At 41.9% G+C, this 25,088-nt stretch overlaps 1 protein-coding gene across 6 annotated transcripts in view; it reads left to right on the top strand.

The window, feature by feature from the left end:
* ABCC9 (ATP binding cassette subfamily C member 9) overlaps nucleotides 1-25,088 on the top strand; it is a 125,202-nt gene that overhangs the window by 13,493 nt on the left and 86,621 nt on the right. For 5 of the 6 annotated variants that reach the window (XM_089689132.1, XM_089689135.1, XM_089689131.1 and 2 more), the window contains exons 2-6: nucleotides 6,239-6,389; nucleotides 8,468-8,609; nucleotides 9,079-9,200; nucleotides 10,960-11,126; nucleotides 11,204-11,446. In XM_089689132.1, the coding sequence (XP_089545258.1) occupies nucleotides 6,245-6,389; nucleotides 8,468-8,609; nucleotides 9,079-9,200; nucleotides 10,960-11,126; nucleotides 11,204-11,446 (819 nt within the window). In that variant the 5' untranslated portion in view covers nucleotides 6,239-6,244. The remainder of the gene's footprint in view (nucleotides 1-6,238; nucleotides 6,390-8,467; nucleotides 8,610-9,078; nucleotides 9,201-10,959; nucleotides 11,127-11,203; nucleotides 11,447-25,088) is intronic. The other variant, XM_089689133.1, reaches the window with a different exon arrangement.

Genomic DNA, 25,088 nt, shown 5'->3' with positions numbered 1-25,088 from the left:
TGCATGCCTGTTCTGGGCCAGTGGCTGAGAAAGTACCAAACCCAGAAGCAGCCAGGAACCTAGCATTTTCAGATCACCCATGACAGTCTATGTAATTTTTTTTATGAGATTCTTTAGGCTCCTTGCACACTAGCAGCTTCAAAACTGCTAGAAAAAATGCTGGATAAAAAATGCTTGTAATAGCATTTATTGCTTGCATTTTTGCAGTGTTTAGGAGCTTTTGGAAAAAGTGTTTAGGAACCTAGGAGCCTTTTTATGGAGCTGCGACTGCCTTGTCCTTTACAACCAGCTGGTTGTCAAAGAGTGGGTCGGCAAGCTAGCCGCCACATGCTTGACAATGGATGAGAGCTGAATGTAAACAATGTAATGGTGACAGTTTAATATAAACAAACAATTGCCAACAATTAAAATGTTAGGAAAACAGTGGGGGGTGGGGGGGGGGGTCCCCTAATCCTTATCCTTACTTAAAGTCCTACATAATGTTATTTCCCACATGGTAGAAAAATATATTTGAAATATATTTCAAAAATATTCTTCCCAAATATATTGCCATATATTTGAAATGCTACAATGTTGGCCATAATCAATATATTTCAAAATATGTTTCAATAAATATATATATATATATATATATGTATATATATATATATATATATATATACACACTGCATGTTGAAATGTGTTTTTATTACAAAATATATGAAAGATGTTTTTAAAAATACATTTCAAATATACTGTTTGTCTTTAAAAATACAAATCTTCATTTTCGGAATGCATTTACAAATATATGTAAAAGATATGTTAAAATGACTTTTTTATATGTTTAAAAATATATATTTTTTAAATATATTCTTCAGATTATTTTTAACATATAAAAAAAGTCATTTTAACATATATTGTTTTACATATATTTGTAAATGCATTCCAAAAATGTAGATTTGTATTTTTAAAGACGTACAGTATATTTGAAATGTATTTTTAGAAATATTTTTCATATATTTTGTAATAAAAATGCATTTCAACATGCAGTATATATATATATATATATATATATATATATATATATATATATATGTACAGTTGCAAGAAAAAGTATGTGAACCCCTTGGGATTATGTGGAGTTTTGCATGAATTGGGCATAAAATGTGCTCTGAAAGTCATCTAAGTCACAACAATAGAAGAACACAGTCTGCTGAACATAATACTACACAAACATTAGATGTTGCCATGGTTTAATTGCACATAACATGTAAACATTCACAGTGCAGGGAGGAAAAAGTATGTGAGGCCCTAGCTTAATGACTTCTCCCAGAGCTAATTGGAGCCAGGAGTGAGCCAACCTTGACTCCAATCAGTGTGATGATATTGGATGTGTTGCTGACAGCTGTCCTGCCCTTAAAAAACACACACCTGTTTTGGGTTTACTGGTTTCAAGAAGCACTGTCTGATGTGAACCATGCCTCGCAGAAAAGAGCTCTCAGAAGACCTACCATCAAGAATTGTTGACTTGCATGAAGCTGGAAAGGGTTACAAAAGTATCTCCAAAAGCCTTGATGTTCATGTGTCCACGGTAAGACAGACTGTCTACAAATGGAGAAAGTTTTGCACTGTTGCTACTCTCCCTAGGCGTGGTCGTCCTGTAAAAATGACTGCAAGAGCACAGCGCAGAATGCTGCATGAGGTAAAGAAGAATCTCAGAGTGTCAGCTAAAGACCTACAGAAATCTCTGGCACATGCTAACATTTTTGTTGACACATCTACAATAAGGAAAACATGAAACAAGAATGGAGTACATGGGAGGACACCACGGAGGAAGCCATTGCTGTCCAAAAAGAATATTGCAGCACGTTTGAAGTTTGCAAAAGAGCACCTGGATGTTCCACAGCACTACTGGCAGAATATACTGTGGACAGATGAAACCAAGATTGAGTTGTTTGGGAAGAACACACAACACTATGTGTGGAGAAAAAAAGGCACAGCACACCAACATCAAAACCTCATCCCCACTGCAAAACATGGCGGAGGGAGCATCATGGTTTGGGGCTGCTTTGCTGCCTCAGGGCCTGGACGGATTGTTGTCATTGATGGGAAAATGAATTCCAGAGTTTATCAAGACATTTTGCAGGAAAACGTACGACCATCTGTCCGCCAACTGAAGCTCCGCAGAGGATGGGTGATGCAACAGGACAATGACCCAAAGCATACAAGTAATTCAACAAAACAATGGCTGCAACAGCACAGAATACGCCTTCTGGAGTGGCCCAGTCAGAGTCCTGACCTCAACCCGATTGAAATGCTGTGGCATGATCTTAAGAGAGCCATTCACACCAGACATCCCAAGAATATTGCTACACTGAAACAGTTTTGTGAAGAGGAGTGGTCCAAAATGACTTCAGATTCTTGTGCAGGTCTGATCTGCAACTACAGGAAACGTTTGGTTGAGGTTATTGCTGCCAAAGGAGGGTCAACCAGTTATTAAGTCCAAAGGTTCACATACTTTTTCCTCCCTGCACTGTGAATGTTTACATGTTATGTGCAATTAAACCATGACAACATCTAATGTTTGTGTAGTATTATGTTCAGCAGACTGTGTTCTTCTATTGTTGTGACTTAGATGACGTTCAGAGCACATTTTATGCCCAATTCATGCAAAACTCCACGTAATCCCAAGGGGTTCACATACTTTTTCTTGCAACTGTATATATAGATAGATAGATAGATAGAGATAGATAGATAGATAGATAGATAGATAGTTAGATAGGTAGGTAGGTAGATAGATAGATAGATAGATAGATAGATAGATCGATCGATCGATCGATCGATCGATCGATATTTAAATATATTTTAAAATATATTGAATATGGTCAAAATTGTAGCATTTCAAATATATTTGGGAAGAATATTTTTAAAATATATTTCAAATATATTTTTCTTCCATATGGGTTATGCTGCATAGAAAGTGATTATTTTGTGGCAGAACTGGACAGATTAGGGTTAAACATTTTACTGTCTGAGTTGGTTTGACGATGAATATCTGAAACTGAACCCCAGGCGAATATTTTTATAGTGCTGGCCAGAGAGGAGAGCAGTTATAAGGTTTTTTTTCTGCCTGTAACCCCACTGGGGAGATCTCCCCTCACCTCCTTACCCTGTGACATCAGGGCATGAATAGATCAACTGGTTGTCACAGGGACAGGATGACACAGGCAGAAGAAAAAAAAAGGAACCCCTCCACCCTGCTAAAAGTGTCTTTTTATCTGTGAATCCAATAAATACATTTTTAGAACCACTGCCTGCAATTAGACATGTGCAATTTGTTTTGTTCTAAATCGAAATTTGGACAAAAGTTTGTTATTTAGAAATTCAGATGCATCCGAATCTCTGGATCGCAATAGTAATAAATTTCAAGGAATCCAAAATAAATTATAAGGAAAACTACCCAATCATCAGTTTCATGTGGATGACAGGATGTGATAGTTTGGGACTTTTGTTAATGTTTGAAGCATAACGGACGTAACGAATGATCTAAATTAATTGGGATCTTTTTGTTTTATTTGAATGAGCAGCACGGTAATCTTTGACTCTTGAATAATCGGCCGATTCTTTTTGCATTAATATTTTCCATTGTTATAAAAAATGCACTAAATATGAAATGAAAGCATATTGCAGTAAATACAGTAAGGTATAAAAGTAAAATAAATTAAATCCCATTCATTGTGTTTGGGTTGGATGGAGGTGGAATCAGAACCTCCGGATCATAACATACATTAATCCAAAATTAATTTTGTTTCACTCATTACTTTTGTTGCTCCAGTCAATATCATTCAATCAGCTCAAGCAATTGCCCAAAATAATGAATTAACATGGTAAAACGAATATAGCCAATCTTCTGAATTAACTACAAGGTATTTAAAGGTCCTGATCACTACTTATGATACCTTGCGGCACCTTTCCGATCATGTAACCACTATGACAGCCAATTGCAGCAGTCACATGACCCTAAACCCCGCCCTTCCTCCCGGGGTCACAAACCCCTTAAAGGGCCGGGAGGCACAGGCGCCAAGGGGTTAATGATAAAAGTGGAGTTTTTCTGAAAAATGATACTGTTCCTGTTTGTTGCAACATGCCGGGAATTTATTCTGCAAACTTGTCAAGTTAAAGACCGGTCCACTTTAAAACTAGTGATGAAGGAAGCAACCATTTTGTAGAAGCCCATATGTCAGACAAGTCTCTTGGAATGGTGACATCAGAATCCCCCCCAAAGATGTTCTTTGGGCTCCCCCAGACTTTCTGCTGGATTATTGTAGGAAATTCTCAGTGACTCGCCACACTATTGCTGCTTAGATATAACTGAAGACAAAAAAACGGAGAGCAATGCGTTTCATTCCACTGAAGTTGTCCACTTGAATTAAAACAATTAGAGATTTGGAGTAATCTCGGTCTGGCGATGTTCTGCTCTGTTTGAGCTTTTCATTGTCTGCCGCTTCCTAAACGGTAATGATTGGTGGAAGAGATGTCAGCGGCGGATTACTGGCAGGAACGTCATGTTTACACTTCTGTTAATTGTTCAATTTGTTAGCTCATAGAACATGTCTCTGGCCATCAGCCAAACCATCAGCTTCAGGCAACATGTTTTTATGTATCATTCATAAGAAAACCTATTTTTGTTGATTTTTGTCATTTATATACACTATTTTGCAATTTATTTTTTAATCTAATTAAAAATTGTCTGAATCCACGGGGTACGATTTTCAAGTTTTCTAATTATTTTCCTGCAGTCTTCAGTTTGTCACTCATAATCCTCGTCCCTGTGCCCCTGTATTTTGTGTACCCCCTTTCCCAAATTTCTGAACAGAACCTGTCACCTTTATGTATTGGTCCTAGTATCTGTATGTATGTGAGTTAGGGACCTTAGATTGTACACTCCTTGAGGGTTAGGGACTGATCTATGCTGATCACACAAATCTAGCTTTCTACCCCTCACCTCACCCCTTCAGTCTCCTCTCGCCTTACTAGCCTACTAAGTGATATCGGCATGGATGTCACTCCACTTCCTCAAACTCAATCTTTCTAAAACTGAGCTCTTAGTATCCCCCCAGCCCGTGCCCCCTCTCCTGACTTCTCCATCAAGATCAATAACACAATCATCATTCCCTCCCCTCATGCCCAGGGTACTAGGTGTAATCCTAGACTCCCATCTGTCCTTTCAGCCCCAAATCCAATCACTGTCCAAATCTCGTAGACTTCACCTCTGCAACATCTCCAAGATACGACCGTTCCTAACCTCAGAAACCACTAAGCAACTTATTCACTCCCTTGTTATATCTCGCCTTGACTATTGAAACTCCCTCCTCATTGGCCTACCTCATCGCAGGCTATCCCCTCTTCAGTCTATCATGCATGCTGCTGCCAGACTCATCCACCTTACTAACCATTCTGTATCTGCCACCCCTCTCTGCCAATCCCTCCACTGGCTTCCCGTTGCCCAATGGATAAAAGTCAAAACACTAACAATAACGTATAAAGCCATTTATAACAGTGCCCCAAATTACATCGCCAATCTTGTCTCCAAATATCACCCAAACCGTACTCTCCACTCCTCGCAAGACCTCCTACTCTTTAGCTCCCTTGTCTCCTCCTCCCATGCTTGTCTCCAGGACTTCTCCAGAGCTTCCTCCATCCTCTGGAACTCTCTACCCAATTTATCGCCTACTCTGCTCACTTTTAGGCAATCTCTGAAAACCTATCTCTTCAGGGAAGCCTATCCTGCCCTCAGCTAATACTGCAATCTTCTACTCTTCCAACCAGTCCATCCCCCACAGTTACTACCTTTTGTACCACTAGCCCCTCCCTCCTAGATTGTAAGCTCCAAGGATCAGGGTCCTCAAATCCCTCTTGTATTGAACTGTATTGTTGCTGTATTGTCTCCCGTTATATTGTAAAGCGCTGAGCTATATAAATCCTGTATAATAATGTGAATGTACAATATATGTATGTAAAGTGCTGCGTAAATTGACAGCGTTATAGAAGGACTTGTAATAATAATAATATATGCAGCCTGTTGAGTGGAATGTGGCATCCCCAGGAATGGTTTACTGCCCTAGAAATTCAGTGATCGATTTCCAGAGAATTGTGTATGCAAATACAGAAGGGGTCCTGCAGAGGGCACCAGTGAGGTACTTGGTAAACCCATGCAGTTGGTTCTGCCTAGTCTGGCTGCATTTTATATGTTTTACAGGGAGACATGAGCCTGTCCTTCTGTGGAAACGATACAAATACCTCGTACAATGTGAATAATGGGGTCCTGAACAATATCTGCTTCCTGGATGCTCTGAACCTTGTCCCCCATGTCTTCCTGCTCTTCATCACCTTTCCCATCCTCTTCATTGGTGAGTCAAACTTTTTCCCATATGCAGCCATATCTGTTATATGTGTATATAATGAAACTTCATTGGTTGGGTCAGGTCACATGCATCCCCTAGGAAAATGATGGCAGCTAATTTATACATTAGTTATTTATGGGATTCCCTTGCATTGAGTGAAGTGTGTATGCCGGTAGGGTCAGCTGTGAGAGGTAGGAGGTCAGTATAAAGTAGTATGAGCTTAGTGTACAGAAGGGTAGTTTAGATCAGGATAAACTCATGTGTAAGTCAATAAATAAAATAAATCACTGCACTCTGGACTGCTGCAACTTTTCTTTGATTAAACAGCAGCAGAGGTGACCTCTGACATATTTGATACTGGAAAACACTTTTTCAAAGAGCTAAACAGGTGACCCTTGCTACTGTGTCAATAAACAAGAAAAGAGAGGTATAGGGTCAGATAAAGAGGTCATTACAGAGGCTCAGAATAAAAAGGTATAGGGTCTGCGCAGAAAGGCAACGAGCCAGTGCAGAGACGTAAAAGGTCAATATAGAGGAGGAAAGGGTTGGTAAAGAGAAGTCCATAGATATTATAGAGGTATAGGCTCTCTGTGTAGAATGGTAGAGTCAATGTAGAGAGGTAAAGGATCAATGTAGAGGTATCAGCACAAAGGAGAGGTATAGGAATTCTGTTACTAAAGGCATATAGGCTGTTCATTTTGCCAGAGCCATTTTGCCAATTTTCCCAGAGCTTAGTGAATGCGGTGAAACTTTCCAAAGAGCACTCGATCACTTGCAGAGAAAGTTTTTTTAAAAACTGCATTTTTGTTTGCATGTGATTGGATGATGGAAGGCAGCAGAATTTTACCTCTTTTTTTAGTGAAAATTTCATTGCAAACAGCAACTTCCCTTGCAAAGTGAACAGTTGCTTTTCCATTAGTAAAGCATCCCCATGGGGCCAATACAGAGAGATATTGAGACAGAATGGAGAGATATATGGTCAGAGTAAAGGTATAGGCACAGAGTAGAGCGGTATAGGGTTACTGAAGGATTATTGTAGGGTCAGGGTAGAGAGGGTTAGGGTCAATATAGAAATATAGAGTCAGTACAGAGTGGTATTAGAACAAAAGAGAGAGGTATAGGGTCAGTGTAGAGATATAGGGACATAGAGAAGTATAGGATCAGTAAAGAATCCCCATAGGCTTAGGGTAGAGAGGTATAGAACCAATATAGGGTTGGTACAGAGAGCTAATAGGACAGTATAGAGAGGTCTAGACTTGGTGAAGAGGTATAGGGACAAAGTAGAGAGGTATAGGGTTAGTGAAGGTTCAGCATAGGGTCAGGGTAGAGAGGTATAGGGTCAACATAGAGGCAAAGGGTTGGTACAGAGAGGTATTAGGACAGTATAGAGAGGTCTAGGGCTGGTGTAGAGATATAGGGACAAAGTAGAGAGGTATAAGGACTGTGTAGAGAGGTATAGGGTCAGTGAATTGTCAGCATAGGGTCAGAGTAGAGGAATATAGTAGGGTCAATGTAGAGGTATAGGGTTATTACAGAGAAGTATTGATAAACAACAGAGAGGTTGGTATATAAATATAAGGACACGTAGAGTTGTATAGAGACAGAGTAGAGAGGTAAAGAGTCAGTGAAGGGTCAGTATAGGGTCAGAGTAAAGAATTATAGGGTTAATGTAGAGGTATAGGATTTGTACAGAGAAGTATTGGGACTGAATAGAGCAGTGTAGTTTCAGTTTAGAGGTATAATGTCAATGTAGTGAGGTATAGGGTCAATGTAGAGGTATAGGGTCAGTACGAAGAGGTCATAGGTCTGTGTAGAGAGGTATAGGGACAGAGTAGAGAGGTTTAGGGTCTGTGTAAGGTCAGAATACAACCATATAGGATTGGTATTAAGAGGTAAAGGGCCTGTATAGAGAGGTATAAGGTCAGTGCAGGGTTAGCGTAGAGTGGAAAGTTCAGGAATGAGCAGGATACTTCAATGTCAGCAGTGAAGTGCATTGTGGGCTGGTGTTGAGCTGGTGTGGTTGTGTGGGCCAGTGTTGTTTTCTTCAGGTATCTCTTTGGATTTATGTTTTTGGATTTTCTCAGGTTGGGGAAGTCAGAGTTCCAAGGTTCAGATCCATCATAACACTTGGCTCCATTTTCCTGGACACAACCTGCGATGGATTCTGACCTTCATTCTCCTCTTTGTCCACGTGTGCGAAATCGCAGAGGGAATCGTCTCAGACTTGTAAGTTCACACCAATCCTATACACAGCATTGTGGAGAGTGTCATGCCAGGGATTTCTATCATACAGCCAATGCACAACATATGCCAGGTGTAACATAGTAATGTAGAGAATAGGATGTGTAATGCCCCTCCCCCACCCTAGCTGTGCTATTTAATGGTATAGTGTTAGCAGAGTGACACTCTTCAGTATCTACAGGTCTGCATCTTTTGTGCTACTTCTCAGCCTCCTGTGTACAGCCACTTCCTGAGCTTCCACCTTCCCATAAACCCACCCATGCTCACTCCTATCTCTTGCCCATGAGCTTGGGGAACAGCTACTCCTGCTATGAGCCTAATTTTAGTTTTCAGATAATTTGTGACAGCTCAGTTTTCCCAGTTTATATAAAATATACTGTATATATTTAGTAAAAATGTGTTGGTGATCTCTGAGACCCATTAAATACAGAATTTCATAAAACATTCCTTGCAGAAAAATGGATTCAAGGCACCTCCACCTCTTCATGCCTGCCATTGTGGGATTTATTGCAGCTACAACATCTATAATCTATTACCACAATATCGAGACCTCCAACTTCCCCAAACTTCTGTTAGGTAAGAAGAAGCCACTGTGGGAAATGTGTAGATTGCAAGGGATGGGGCATAACAAGTGGAGAAATGTAGGTGACTAGAGGTGCAGAGCTTAGTGAGGAGTAGGAAACAAGCTGATGCAGACACTGGGACCTTGTGAGTAAAGACTGACTTCATCTGTTCTGGCTTCCCCTCTTCTCCCCCACACATGTACCCAAGATGCCCCGTAAGAGGTAATGTTACAGTATTTTCTACCATGTTCCCAAAATGTGATTTCTTAATGCTCTTATGAAATGCGATCCATCACACCATTCGTTGGAGGAGAGTCATCACACATGCTCGCCCTAAATGTTTGGATTGAGTCCAGTCTCTGAGCTATTTGGAGTAGTCTTGGCCTTGTACAATCACTGAACTGGTCTTCTATAGATACACCTTGTAAATACTAGGGCGGTTGTAATGTGTGGTCAGATTAAGTCTTTCTTGAAGTGTCAGTCCTCTGTTGAATGTAAGCAATATCTGGAAATTAAGCCAAAGCTTTCTTTTCTATATCAGGTTATTCTTTAGATACTGAGGTGTCTGCCAAGTCTTCCCATCTGCTGTTCCTTCTCCCCTCTCCTCATCTTACTCCTCTTTCCTTCTTTCCTCTGCTGTCCCTTTTCTTCACATCTCTTATCCATTCCTCTGACACCCATTCTCTCCTCTCCCCTCTATCCTTTTCTCCACCCTCCTCTTTTCTCCTCTTCTCTCTCTTCACCTTTGTTGTCCTTTTTCCTTTCTCTTATCTTCTTTGCTTTATCTTCCCTTCTCACCTTTGCCCTTTCTTCTTTCTTATACTTTCCTTTTCTCTGTTGTCTCCTCATTTCTCTTCTTTCTTTTCCCCTCTCAATGTCCACACTTATTTGTCTGCCTTCTCTTTTCTTCTCACATGCTTTCCCTTCTCTCCTTCCATATGAGCTCACTGCTCTCCTCTCCTTTTTCCTGCACAGGTGACAACAATTTAAATCTGGGCAAAAAGATATATAGGTGAACAGAATTGTTATTTGCAGTTTATGATTTTAAAATTAAAATATTGATCCTGTCCTTTTTGGATGGGAGTTCTCATTGACTGACCAGTACTGTGTAGCTGTATCCATATTAAATTGGAGCTAAACTGTATCTGAGCACCGCAAGCTGAAATTTATTTTAGATTTAATTCACTGTTACTATTTAAAGCAAGCATCCATCCTTGTCTCTGTGCTTTATTTTGTTGAGAAATCACTTTGAAAAACACCCCCTAGTATTTATAGCCATGACCATCTTGAGTAAGGGCAGATGATTTATGAAGCAATTATGAAACATTTACTTCCTGGATTCCATCTGCCCTTAGCCCAGGCATGCAGGCAGGTGGGTGTGCTTGCCTGAGGAAGCCCCTACTTTCCTCCTCCAGATGAAAGAAAAAAATGTGCTTGAAGACTCTTAGGATGTATGACATCATTTTGGAGTGGGCCAGAAACCAGGAAGCAACATAAGAAATAAAAAAAAAACCAAGTAAATTGAATATAACTTCTCATCTATTTACTATGCTAGCAGCATATGGATTAAAAATAGTTTATGTTGATTGAGAGCTTAATTCCCCTTTAATCACCATGAAGTATTCCTAATGTCAGCATTACTGCTTTGTCTTACCTTCTGTATCATTTTATCCTTTAAACAAAAAGTTTGAAATTCCAAACATGTCATTTACAGGGGCAGGTATGATTGACAATACCAGCAATCATAATAAGTTGTAATTTGTTTTATGCAGCTCTCTTCCTGTACTGGATCTTTGCCTTCATCTCCAAAACTATCAAGCTTGTGAAGTATTGTGAGAACGGGATTGGTCTGACTCAGCTGCGGTTTTGCATTACTGCGATAATGGTCATCCTGTATGGTCTGCTCATGGTGGTGGAGGTTACTGTCATTTGGGTGCGGGTATGTTATGCTTTACTTAGCTCTGCGATTCTTGTGCCTGAACACTTCTGATCTCTTGTTTTTCCCCTTTCTTGTAGAAATACGTCTTCTTCATGAACCCCCAAAAGGTGAAGCCACCCGAAGATCTCCAAGATTTGGGGGTGCGCTTCCTCCAACCATTTGTGAATTTGCTTTCCAAAGCCACATACTGGTGGATGAACCCTCTGATTATCTCTGCCCATAAGAGACCTATTGATCTGAAGACAATTGGAAAGTTACCCATTGCCATGAGGGCACTGACCAACTATGTCAACTTGAAGGATGCCTACGATGACTTGAAGGTATGAAGATTATAGATGCTAAGTAATCTCTTTCAGGGGAATTCAAAATAGCTCTAATGACACTTTTCTGGTGGTAGTTCCCTTAAGAACTGCTTGTGCCTAATTCAGGCAAGTATTTGCTCCAGTGCCAGTAACATTACCAACATGCAGGTCCAGATCTACGGATCTAGGAGGGTGCTGAGGTGGGCTGAGCCTCCCCAGGACTCTGAGAGTGCATTAGCCAGTCTGATGCAGTCAGGGGGCATAATGTCAGCACTGTGTGAACACAGTGTTGATATTATGCCTCCTGACATTTTTTTACTGCACCCCCAGATCACCCCCAGATAGGCTAGATCCAGCCCTGCTGACATGTGTGGCATATTCAGGTAGATCTTACTACTGTAAGTAAACTGGCAATAATGAAGACAAACTCATAGCTGGTGTACAGAGATAGGCCAGTACTCAGAGCAGGCCGTGCCTGGCTGGGAAGTTGTCATGTATGTGAATTCCCCCCTATGTGTTTTTGCTGGAGCACCTATCAACTAGGAGGAATCAGGTGAATTGGGCCGTGGATGATGTCGGGGTACAGTATAGTTACAGGTTGGTTCAGTAATTGAGCTTAATTTCTGTTTAACTTGCAGTGAAGGGAATCCATATTCTCCTCCTTCTGTTCTAATATGACAACAGTCTGTAACAGTCTCTTGTGGCTTGAAAACAGGCTTTAAAAACTTGGCATCAGTCTCTAGCAGCCTTCTGTATATTGATAGCCGTCTCCCATGACTTGGTATCAGATTCTACCAGTCCAGGTAACTTGGAAGAAGTCTCATGTAATATGACAAGAGTTTCCAGTAGTTTTCTATATCCAGGAACAGCCTCTAGAGCAGTCTTTCTCAACCAGGGTGCCCAGGCACCCTGGGGTGCCTTCAGGCTTCTTCAGGGGTGCCTTGGCAAAATGCCCAAAATGATATACAAGCCTGCAGATGGATTAATCCTGGCTTTTAGTAAACAAAGTTATAGGTTTTCATTGTGCACTTTTATGACCTTCTAGCTGCCAGCATCCTAACAACCAATGACATCATCACTTGATAAGGACGTCGTTGGGTGCATGCACATCATCCTTGTTAGGTCCTCCCCTGTCCTCTCCGGCAGCACTGGGTCACATTAGCAGAGTGTGGGAGAGAAAATGAGAGACACACTGGAATACTAATCAGTACCAGTGTGCAAAGGTGTATTTGCTTTGGAAGAATAAATCACCTCTAACGATGGGTGTACTGGATATGTGAAGAATAGTTTCTTACATTTTAGACTGGGGTGCCTTGAGATTCTCCATACTTTTAAAGGGTGTCTTGACTGAAAAAAGGTTGAGAAACATTGTTCTAGAGGTACACTATAATATGGAACCAGTCTCTCTCTAGCAGTCTCTGCTAACTTTGAAGATGTCTCTAGCAGCCTCTTTCAGTATGGCAAGCAGTTTCCTGTAACCTGTAAGAACTAAATAGCAGTCTCTTGCATTACACAGCTGTCTCTAGCAGTCTACAGTAACTTGGAAAAAGGTTTAAGTAGTCTCCATTCATTTGGAAGAAGTCTCTATCAGCCTCTTGTAATATTATGAGAGTGTCAAGCACTTTCCAGTATCCAGGAAGGCATTTCTAGCAGTCTGTTGTTATACAACAGCAGTCTTCAGCAGCCTCTTGTAGTTTGGTTGCAGTCTCTTATAGCATGGTGTAATCCTGTAACTTGAAAGTGGTCTCTTATAACATAATAGACGTCACTAGCAGTTTGCAGACCCTCTTTAAAGGAAAACTAAACCCAAGTACATAATTGTACTACAGGTGAAACTCGAAAAATTAGAATATCGTGCAAAAGTTCATTTATTTCAGTAATGCAACTTAAAAGGTGAAACTAATATATGAGATAGACTCATTACATGCAAAGCAAGATAGTTCAAGCCGTGATTTGTCATAATTGTGATGATTATGGCTTACAGCTCATGAAAACCCCAAATCCACAATCTCAGAAAATTAGAATATTGTGAAAAGGTGCAATATTCTCGGCTCAAAGTGTCCCACTCTAATCAGCTAAATAAGCCATAACACCTGCAAAGGGTTCCTGAGCCTTTAAATGGTCTCTCAGTCTGGTTCAGTAGGAATCGCAATCATGGGAAAGACTGCTGACCTGACAGTTGTGCAGAAATCCATCATTGACACCCTCCATAAGGAGGGAAAGCCTCAAAAGATAATTGCAAAAGAAGTTGGATGTTCCCAAAGTGCTGTATCAAAGCACATTAATAGAAAGTTATGTGGAAGGGAAAAGTGTGGAAGCCAGTGTGAACAAGGCCTTACATGCTCGGTATTCCATGATGATTGCAGTGTTTGATATTCAGCTTATTTGTAGGCATTTCCTCTGTTGGCCATCTGTATAGCAAGCAGTGCAGTCGGCATTCTTGCTGAATGGTTGATAAATTACAGGTTAAGCCATGCAGTTGTCAGCTGAACTCTGAAAGCAGTCTCATAACTATTATTCTTATTCTATTCAGAGTATACGCTTCTGCTTCCTTTTAGGGAATCCTCCTGTTTTGTGTTGTACTGGCAATTCAGTGACATTTCTGTATTTTAATCATAGTAAAATTTTGCTGTCAGAAACAAGCAGAGTGTTTCTAAGCAACAAAAATCTTCCCTGAACAAATCATCTCCGGTGCGCTGGAAAATTTTTGGCATTCCAGATCCCAAGGATGCCAGGTTTGTGTTCACTGTGCAAATGACAGTAATAATAAAGAGAAGAGCAGAAAACAGCTTCTGGAGAAATGAAAATGCTGGATTAGTTACCATGTCAGACATAATATCAGCAGCGTGTGCAGTCTGCATTATATATCACACAATGTGTGTACTGCAGTGACATACAGTATTCCAGCACCACTCTCTGCGTTCTCTGCATCCCCAGACTGAACTCTGACAGTTCCTGAACGCAGAATGGAAAAGTCATTTTACCCCCCGGTCACATCAAGCCTGACTTTGAAATCGTGTGACTTACAGTGAAGTCGCACGATTTCAAAGTCGGGTGAGATACTGAGTTCAGGTGCGATTTGCAAGACATCTGACACAGATGTCTATGCAAATTGAACCAAAAGTAGTGCATGTACTATTTTAGAAATCAGTGCGGCTCTGACCAAGTCGCTCTAATTGTGGACAATGGGGTGCGACTTGGCATACGATTTGCAAGTCATATGGCAAAGTCGCACCCGATGTGACCGGGGTGTAAGTGGACCTGTCTTCACATAGCAGTGCAGCATGCAAAGTAATGAGGGTCCATTCACACCAGCCTGGACTACTGCATTGTGTTATACACATGCATGCTAATACACATTGGGGTTGATTTACTAAACCTGGAGAGTGCAAAATCTGGTGCAGCTGTGCAAGGTAGCCAATCAGCTTCTAACTTCAGCTTGGTCAATTAAGCATTGGCAATAAAACCTGGGAGCTGATCGGTTTCTATGCACAGCTGCACCAGGTTTTGCACTCTCCAGTTTTAGTAAATAGCCCCCATTGTGTTGCCCATTATGTGCAGAGTGGTACCCTAGGTTCACATCTGTTCGGGTGGTGCCGCTGTGGATCCACATGAAAATCCACCCGCACAGAGAAATGCAGACCCGCGGGCGGGTGCCATTAGTTCTAATGGCACGCCGCCCACACTGGAAAATGCAACTGTACTGGGAACCGAGGTTCCCGTGTGGGCTGTGTTTTCCGAAGTGCAGGGACTTCTTTCCCTGCTTGTCATGGGAATGGACTCTTGTGCCCATGCAAAATGCAGCCCGCACGGCTGCATGGATGTGAACCAGGGGGTTAGAGCAGGCCAGTTATTTGAATTGAACAGTACATCACACATTAGGGCATTGCACTGCGCTGCAACACGTCTGTCAGCAAGGTGTGTTGGGGTGCCATTAAGAATGAATGCCTTGGGGTCACACCAACACATGTAAAATGTTTCCATGTGATAACACAACAGCAAGATAGTGTGAAGGAGCCATCAGTGAAACACTTCTGGATATTTATCTCACAGAGATATCAGTACTCCCCTTGGCAATGCCTTTATTTGCTTTTCTCTCCAGAAGTCTGGCGACATGTTTGTTCAGGCATCATCCAGAGTAACTGTCTACTTCCTGGAGTGGGATGATGACACAATCATGCAAATCTCAGTGTCTGTGAAGTTCTTGGCTGAATTCACAATTGTCTGACACAGATTAGCCCATGCTGCAGCCTCTCTCACCTCATTGCAGTTTGATCATTGGGGGGAGAGGAGACTGAGGAAATGCTTCCTCCTGCCTGTAGCAGACTGATGACATCATCTCAGACTAGGAAAAGTCACTGCCTGGAGCTCAAGGAAAGCTTTTCATGATGAAAGGCGAAGGTTATCTGAAAATAGTACAGTTGCTGTATATTGTGATAATTTAGGAATTAATTGTAAAGAAACAGACAGGTTCACTTTAAACATTAGTAATATAAAATCTTCTGGACATAATTCTGAGTGAGTGTAAAAAAATCATGTGTCACCTTTCCATGTGCTCCATGCTGTAAAGGCCAGTTATAGTTTGGGGCAGTGGACATTTTTTGTACTGTTGACTTGTTGGTGAGGGGGTGCACTGGACACCTTGGCTGCCATTGTGCTATATGCTGGGTGTTCAGTGCGCTCCTGTGCCTTTAAGGAGGGGTGGCTCCCTCAGGCTCCCCTGCCCTCAGTCTATCCATTAAATACATGTGCCTCTACTATCGGGGCTTTAAAAATTTGTAGAGTTAGGAATTGCAGAATATCGGGGTGCTGTGACCAGGCTCTGTAGCTTACACATGTATTTGCAAATGTGTGCTAACTAAACCCCTGTTTTTAATGCATACTTTTAGACAGGCTCATTCGGATTGTTTGCAAGATAGTTGTTAACTGCTTCCCATCCGCCCTATAGCACAAATACGGCTACAGGGCTGCACGGTGCGCAAAATCACGTATATATATACCTGATTTTGCATTTCTGGGTTGGGGGCGCTCACGAGCCGTGCCGCCATTTGCGGCCGCAGCTGTCAATCACCGGGTCCCAGTTGGTAATTACTCGCCAGCGCTTGGTGATTTCCGAAAATCTCCAACGTGGAGGAGGACTGTTTTGTTTACTAATAGTCCTCCTCCCTGTCAGCTCAGGCTTTGGTTTACTATTTCTCACTGTTGCGTGCACAGAGCTTGAGGTCGTATCACAGGCACTCCTTGCAATGGCCTTAGGCTTTCCCCACTGAGAGTTTTCACGGTTGGTGAAACTCTTGTACAAGGTGGTGCTGGGAGTGCAGCTTTGCTCATGGCAACACAGAGAATATCATGGAGATAGTAACAACAGAATTTCCATGTTAGAACTGAAGGCTTGCAGCAAGTGTATTGGTAAAACCTAAAGAAAAAAAGCATGTTACATTCCTTGCTTCGTACATTGTTGACATGTGGGCGGAGCTTTCCGCTCCCAAATGGGGACCCGGAGAGAATACTCACTAGTGCCCCCAGAGGTCGGCTGAGGCTGCCATGTAACACAGGCTGGAGTTAAGGCAGCACTCCTACCTAAAAATGACGCTTCTCCATAAAGACATGATTAAATCCTTGTAACCTGTGGCATAGTTCTTTACACTCTGTACATTATGGACATATACAATACAATGCACTCCATAACTCTTCTGTGTTGTACAGCATTTCTGAGTAGGTACCGCTGAGCTTGTATTGGAGCCCACTAGCTCAGTAATCCATCACCTCAGTCCCAGTGACATTGATCCGTATATTACACTTGGATACTAGAAAACTCAACTTTGTACATAACCTGTGCTTAATTTCTCCTGAAGCCTAATTTAATCTTCCATGACTTCCAGGCTGGGTTCCTAGGATGCCCTGTGCTGTGAATCGGGCCCAGTCAGGGGTGGACTGACCATTCAGTCACTCAGGCACTGCCCGAGGGCCCGGGGTCAGTAGGGGACCCCATGAAATGCCCTTGGTACCTTTTTTATAGGCTTTTTGGGTGTGCTTTGAGTGTGGGTGGGCAAGGACACAGGGGCCCCATGATCCCCTCTTGCCCGGGGGCCCCATGATTTGTCAGTCTGCCCCTGGACCCAGTATTGGTGATTCTGGTCACTAGGGAAGAACCTAAGCACACCGGTTCCTTCACTACCAGGGCCTTCTGGCACCTATGCCAACTAACTCACAGCTCTTCCTGGCCAGCTTGCTGCTTATGCACCTGACACTAGTACTGTAGTCATTGGCAATGGCAGTAAAGCCCCCTCTGAATAGCCTAACTGCACATGAGATATAAGTCATAGTAAGATGTAGTGCATCTTTTCTATCTCCGTTTGTCCCCAACTAAACCCTGTTTTGAGATTCACCATGCATGCACCCTTTAGGATTGTCCTGAAGTGATTTCAGACCAGACAAAGATATATAAAACAAAGTTCTTTACTGAAGTTATTTAGGTACAACAAACAGGTGAACACAGATGTTTCCAAAACATATTCCTATACAAGTTCTTCTAGCGCCCCCTCAGTTTCTCCTGGTGCCCCTGCCCCTGCCCCTGCCCCTTTAGGTAGTCATACCTTAAATAGGTGAGCAAGTCCTTTAGAGTCCTTACCCCCGGAAGTCAGAATGGGTTCCCACAAGGGGTAGTGGGTCTCATCCTTAGCAGCATACTTATTCCTTGAATGGGGTAACCTGGAACCGAACCTCTGGCCAACTTTATAACAATGGCGCCCCTGAGAGGTGGTTCCCTCCCATTTTATGTGTTGCCCCAGCAGAGGGTGATACTTCCCCAAAAAGCCTTGGTACATTTGCCCAGTAGAGTTTATCTTTACCTCTCAAAAAGTACCACCTCAGCAGGGCAACACAATAACACAGTAAAATACACTTAAACAAAATATTGCACTACACAAGTTTAGTCCACATGTATTAACCTGAAATCGATTCAACAGTTTAACAATCCATAAACCATGTTACATCCACCTGCTAACAGACCTGGAGCCAATGTAATAAAAATGTATTTGCTCATATGAACACTCAATCACTTTCCCTCGGGTATAGAGACCTTATAATCCCAGGGGTATGCCCTTTTGCCGGCCAACACAGTAGAGAGAGATGGAGAAGCAATCTCACATGGAGGGGTTAAGCTCATTATCGGAAGAGCGAGCCTCTGAACATTCATTTCTCCGGTGAAGAGATTTGGCATGTGCTGCATTTTTCCATTGTGAGGTGAGCCACTTGTCTGGCTGTGCTTTAAACAAGTTTCTGGGTGTGAGCCAATCAGATTGCTCCATAGCTCAGATCTGTCAGGTCGTCATTCCAGTGACGTGACATATACGAGAACATCGCAAACACAGAACTCAGCACAAACTTTCACAAGCATGTGGAGTATCATCAGAGATTAGACAACACTGCAGACAGCTGTGAATATGTGGGATGTCGCTTTACAAAAGTAGGGCTTCACTCTGATCCAGGGCAGTGGTGTATTTAGGATTTGTGCTGCCCTAGGCAACACAAAAATTGGCGCCCCCCACAGAAAGAGCCTGACATTGAACAAGAGCACCCCTGCCCTCCACCCGAGCCTTCCACTACCACTGCCCCCCCCATACAGTCAGGTCCATAAATATTGGGACATTGACACAATTCTAACATTTTTGGCTCTATACACCACCACAATGGATTTGAAATAAAACAAACAAGATGTGCTTTAACTGCAGACTGTCAGCTTTAATTTGAGGGTATTTACATCCAAATCAGGTGAACGGTGTAGGAATTACAACAGTTTGCATATGTGCCTCCCACTTGTTTAGGGACCTAAAGTAATGGGACAATTGGCTTCTCAGCTGTTCTATGGCCAGGTGTGTGTTATTCCCTCATTATCCCAATTACAATGAGCAGATAAAAGGTCCAGAGTTCATTTCAAGTGTGCTATTTGCATTTGGAATCTGTTGCTGTCAACTCTCAAGATGAGATCCAAAGAGCTGTCACTATCAGTGAAGCAAGCCATCATTAGGCTGAAAAAATAAAACAAATCCATCAGAGAGATAGCAAAAACATTAGGCGTGGCCAAAACAACTGTGTGGAACATTCTTAAAAAGAAGGAACGCACCGGTGAGCTCAGCAACACCAAAAGAACCGGAAGACCACGGAAAACAACTGTGGTGGATGACCGAAGAATTCTTTCCCTGGTGAAGAAAACACCCTTTACAACAGTTGGCCAGATCAAGAACACTCTCCAGGAGGTAGGTGTATGTGTGTCAAAGTCAACAATCAAGAGAAGACTTCACCAGAGTGAATACAGAGGGTTCACCACAAGATGTAAACCATTGGTGAGCCTCAAAAACAGGAAGGCCAGATTAGAGTTTGCCGAACAACATCTAAAAAAGCCTTCACAGTTCTGGAACAACATCCTATGGACAGATGAGACCAAGATCAACTTGTACCAAAGTGATGGGAAGAGAAGAGTATGGAGAAGGAAAGGAACTGCTCATGATCCTAAGCATACCACCTCATCAGTGAGCATGCTGGTGGTAGTGTCATGGCGTGGGCATGTATGGCTGCCAATGGAACTGGTTCTCTTGTATTTATTGATGATGTGACTGCTGACAAAAGCAGCAGGATGAATTCTGAAGTGTTTCGGGCAATATTATCTGCTCATATTCAGCCAAATGCTTCAGAACTCATTGGACGCCGCTTCACAGTGCAGATGGACAATGACCCAAAGCATACTGCAAAAGCAACCAAAGAGTTTTTCAAGGGAAAGAAGTGGAATGTTATGCAATGGCCAAGTCAATCAACTGACCTGAATTCGATTGAGCATGCATTTCACTTGCTGAAGACAAAACTGAAGGGAAAATGCCCCAAGAACAAGCAGGAACTAAAGACAGTTGCAGTAGAGGCCTGGCAGAGCATCACCAGGGATGAAACCCAGCGTCTGGTGATGTCTATGCGTTCCAGACTTCAGGCTGTAATTGACTGCAAAGGATTTGCAACCAAGTATTAAAAAGTGAAAGTTTGATTTATGATTATTATTCTGTCCCATTACTTTTGAGCCCTTAACAAGTGGGAGGCACATATGCAAACTGTTGTAATTCCTACACCGTTCACCTGATTTGGATGTAAATACCCTCAAATTAAAGCTGACAGTCTGCAGTTAAAGCACATCTTATTCGTTTCATTTCAAATCCACTGTGGTGGTGTATAGAGCCAAAAAAGTTAGAATTGTGTTGATGTCCCAATATTTATGGACCTGACTGTACCAGCCACCATCCCCCATGGAAAGAGACAGAAGAACACTCAACTTTACAACTCTGGACAGCCCCAGGAACAAGAGTCGGGCTGTGCATACACGGTCATGAAACCCACAGCATCTCTCGGAACATACCAGGTCCCCATGCCGTGTGTGTCCCTTCTTCCAAGGGACAGTGCTGCCTCCCTCCTCTATTCAGATCTCAGCCGTTTGTATAAAGGTGAAAGACAGAAGCTCTGTGTACTATGACGACAAGTGGAGAAAATGGTCTCTACTCCTCATCTCAGCTACTTAAAATGGTACACATATGGGACAAGCCGCGATCACCACAATAATGCCCTTCATAAATGGACACCATAGTTTTATTACCTATTTCTGCCAATAGATTTTATTTTCCACTTCTGTAATATGCATGTTTGTTCTGCATTGAAATCGAACAGCAACAGTGCCACCCTTTGGAGAGGGTAGCTATAGATAGCATGTAGTTTTAAATAAACTAGGAGACTATGCTCATACCATAGTTGGACGCCTCACATTAGACTTCCCCCATTTATTAGGAACTTCTTTCGGAAGTTGGAAAGACTCTCTTCCATTGCAGGGTGGGCGTTTACACAACCCCCCTAGAGAGCCCCCCTAAACCTCTATACACTCATTGCATGGCAGCTTGGGCTCCATGTCCATTTATAATCTCATCTTCTAATAACTGCTCCGAATGATCTTATTTCCGCCAGGATGTATCCACATATTGATTGTGCAAATTATATCTTGTATGGATTATTTGTTAGGTGAAGTTACCATTTCATTGTATATGTTGTATACCACTAAATAAATAATAATAAAAAAATTAATAAAGTAGGAGGCTGACGCCATCTAACTTTTTTTAAAGGCTACATTCACAGTTAACCAGAAAATATTCTTAAGCAGTCAAAGAGCTCCCATAGGTATTAAAAACTGTACAGATTTCTACATTTTTAAAATTAATTTTTTTGTAATATCTGTAGTCCATTCTGCCCTCCCTGGAAGCCTAGCCAAAAACCTCCCAGTTAGTAATCCTTATTGGTTTTTGCTCCTGTAATAATGGAAGTGAGCTCCCAACAATTTTTAAGTCCTAGCAACAAGGCCGGATGTGGGAATTGCCAGTTTTTCAGTGTTTCCAGTGAGGCTAAAATGCCCTACAGATATGATAAAATTACTGAAGATTTGACAAAGCTGAAGTTTTTTAATACCTACCGGGGCCCCTTGATTGCAAAGACTATTTTCTGGAAAAGGCGAACCTAGCCTTTCGGCAGTTTTTTTTTCTGTTTGAACAATATGAACAAAAGCTGACCGTGTTATATGGATTGTTCCTCCTGCTGTAATTGTCACATCGGTTGGAGAGCTTGGTATGTTAAAGGAACTTAAAAAAATAACAGACCTATCGAAACATGGAACTCCCGTTTTTGCTTTAAACGGTGCCAAGATGCAGGAGATATGGTGCATATTTGGAGAACCTGCCCTAAGGTTCCCTACTTGTGGTTAAGGACCTATACCATGATTACCTCAATCTTGCTGATCAACCTTCAAAGAACCCTTGGAAGGTTCTCCTTCATAAACCTATTGATAATATTCCTAGTCACAGCTGAACGCTCATATCAAATTTATTTATAGCTACCATGCTATCTATCCCCCAGGCATGGAAATCCCCTTCTCTTAATTTTCCAGAAGCCAAGAGTCACATACAGGGCACGTTCACTAACGGGAAAATTAACTGCTATATAAAATGACAGTCACAACAAATTTTGTTTGATCTGGCAGTCATGTTCACAAGTTCACAAAGGACATTATACCTCCTTCAACTTTTTTTTTTTTTTTTTTTTTCCAAGAAATTTTTTATTGAGATATGAAAGGCATAACAAGTCATAAACAAATACGGATCGCAGTCCGCGCAAGTCTTTAAGCAAGTTCTCCCATAACGCAGACGGGATCAGGACATATAAGTAAATCGTAGCTCAACCTGAAATACAGTCCTAAGGGGAAGGCATAGTATATACCCATAGCAATGATGTTAGCAGTATGTAATTTATAGAAATACGGGGTACAATAGTCCTTGTGTAGGGAGATCTAAAGAAACAGGACAGTGAGGTATATAACAACAATCGTGTCAACTCAAGGCATATATGTCTTAGGATTCCGTACCTGAACATTATAGATTAGATTTGAGGAGTATTGTTACACCTGTGTGTCTGTAAGTACTCTGTACCTTAACCTCCTTCAACTTTGATGCTCTCTAGCTCACCCCTTCCGAAATAATAATTCCTCTTTTCTATAAAGAGACCCTGCCAGCCTCTGGGAACCTTTCTTCCTTCCTGTCTCTTTCTTTCTTTCTTTTTCTTTCTTTCTTTCTTTTTCTTTCTTTCTTTCTTTCTTTCTTTCTTTCTTTCTTTCTTTCTTTCTTTCTTTCTTTCTTTCTTTTTCTCTCTTTCTCTCTCTTTCTTTCCTTCTTTTTCTCACTCTTTCTTTTTCTCTCTTTCTCTCTCATTCTCTTTCTTTCTCTCTCCTCTTTCTTTCTCTCTCTCTCTCTTTCTCGCTCTTTCTTTCTCTCTCTATCTTTCTCTCGCTTTCTTTCTCTCTTTATTTCTCCCTCTTTCTCTCTTTCTTTCTCTCTCTTTCTTCTTTAAATTCCTACCCTGATACATAATCCCCTTTCCCCTCTCTCTATATCCCCTCTCTCTATATCTATTTTTCGCATGCACTCAGTTACTGTTTTTCAGTGTAATAGCGGTAGAGTCCCTTATTATGCTTTCCATTCATATTTCCTCTTAGCACGTATTTTGGGACCTTACTCTTAACAGACTGTCCTTACCCTTTTAAAAGCATTGTCACTCTATCCTTGCGTTTTATTGTGCAGTGATCATTCATTGTACATTCCTGGTTATGGTTCTTGATCTCTTGCTATCTACGTACATCCTGATCTAATGTAATATGGTTTGCTTATAGCTTTCAATGTTGTACTGTATTTGTATGTTTCCAATATAATATTTTGGTAGTAATAAAAATTAAGAAATAACCAATCTACTGCTCTGTTAATGCTACTAAAAGAATGCATGATATACTATATGTAATTTTTTATTTTGGTGTAAAGTTCTACTTTAACCTTGAAAGAGAAACTGTCACCTTGCCCATTCAGGGTACAGTGACAGAGTCTTTGTAAAGGGCCTCCCCAGAATAAATGGGTTCTCTCTGAATGAGCAAACTGCCCTGTACAAGATTATTTTTTAAAGAACTATATTCGTTCCCTTGCTTACTTTTGTATGAATAGTACAGTCACCATTTCTGGACCAATGTTGCAGAAATTGTGGGGGACGTACTCAATATACACTGGCCTTTCTTCAATCCTAATAACTATGCAACTACCCCCTTAGGAGTCATTAAAATATTTGGGTCCCCCTATAGTCCTGCACAGCCAGGCATCACACATCTTCACAAAGGCTTGCATCCCGAGTCAGAAAACAGTCCTTGAGCTTTGGTTTTGTTGTTTTATTTAGAGGATTTGAACTGGGATAGGGTTAGGGGTGTACAGGATGCCCAAGGGTACTGATGAACTCTGGACAACTTCATGGAACTATTTACAAGCCTTCACTGCAACACAGTCTCTGTATGGAAAGCTAGCCAGTGTCTCCTTAATGTACCACCCCAGACCCTAGATGAACTTCTCTTCACCCAGCAATCTGGAGGTATCCCTGAACAGGGGATCCATTTCCTGTCACTTTAAGAGATGAACAGTCACTGGTAGGGGGCTAATCTGGTTTTCAACCAGAGTTCTCCTTCTCCTATCCACTCAGGGGCTGTAAGTGTATTCATTCAGATCCTGTTCTGTACCGATGATGGGTTGGTGGCTGCTACCAGGCTTATCAGCTGGGCCGCTCTTTCCCTGCCATACATGTGGTCCTTGCTCTGGGGGCCAGTGAGCTCTGAGCTTTTCTCCTTTCCAACTCCAGGCCTGCAGGTAGGTGCCATCCCACTGGGAAGCCTCCTGCCTTCAGCCTCACATCTTCCTCACTATCTTCCACCCCAACTCTCCTGCAGCTGAGCAGGCTCCAACACTTTTAAAGGTGTCCCAGCCCCTTACCAATCCTTCTGTTGGGGATTGGCTAGGATCCCACAAGAGTGCAAGCCGGCCAATACTCAGATCCACCCACTGCATCTAGGCCTTCCTCCAAAGCTCTAGAGCAGGTGGAAATTCCAGAGAGGCTGGCCTGCAGAGCCTCTCAACTCCTGACCACAATTTGACCCTCTGAATATTACACCCAGGCTGCTACTCAGCCCTCCTCTCTATCAATTGAGCCCTTGCTCCCCCCTGCTAACTAGGAAGGTGTTACATGACTTTGTAATACAGCCAGGCCCAGCACTGTAAAG

This window comes from Staurois parvus, unplaced genomic scaffold (genome assembly GCF_062004578.1).
Source record: "Staurois parvus isolate SC_StPar_1 unplaced genomic scaffold, SC_StPar_1.0 ptg000469l, whole genome shotgun sequence".
In the NCBI taxonomy this organism is placed as follows: domain Eukaryota; kingdom Metazoa; phylum Chordata; class Amphibia; order Anura; family Ranidae; genus Staurois; species Staurois parvus.
This window is presented reverse-complemented; position numbering and strand designations above follow the sequence as displayed.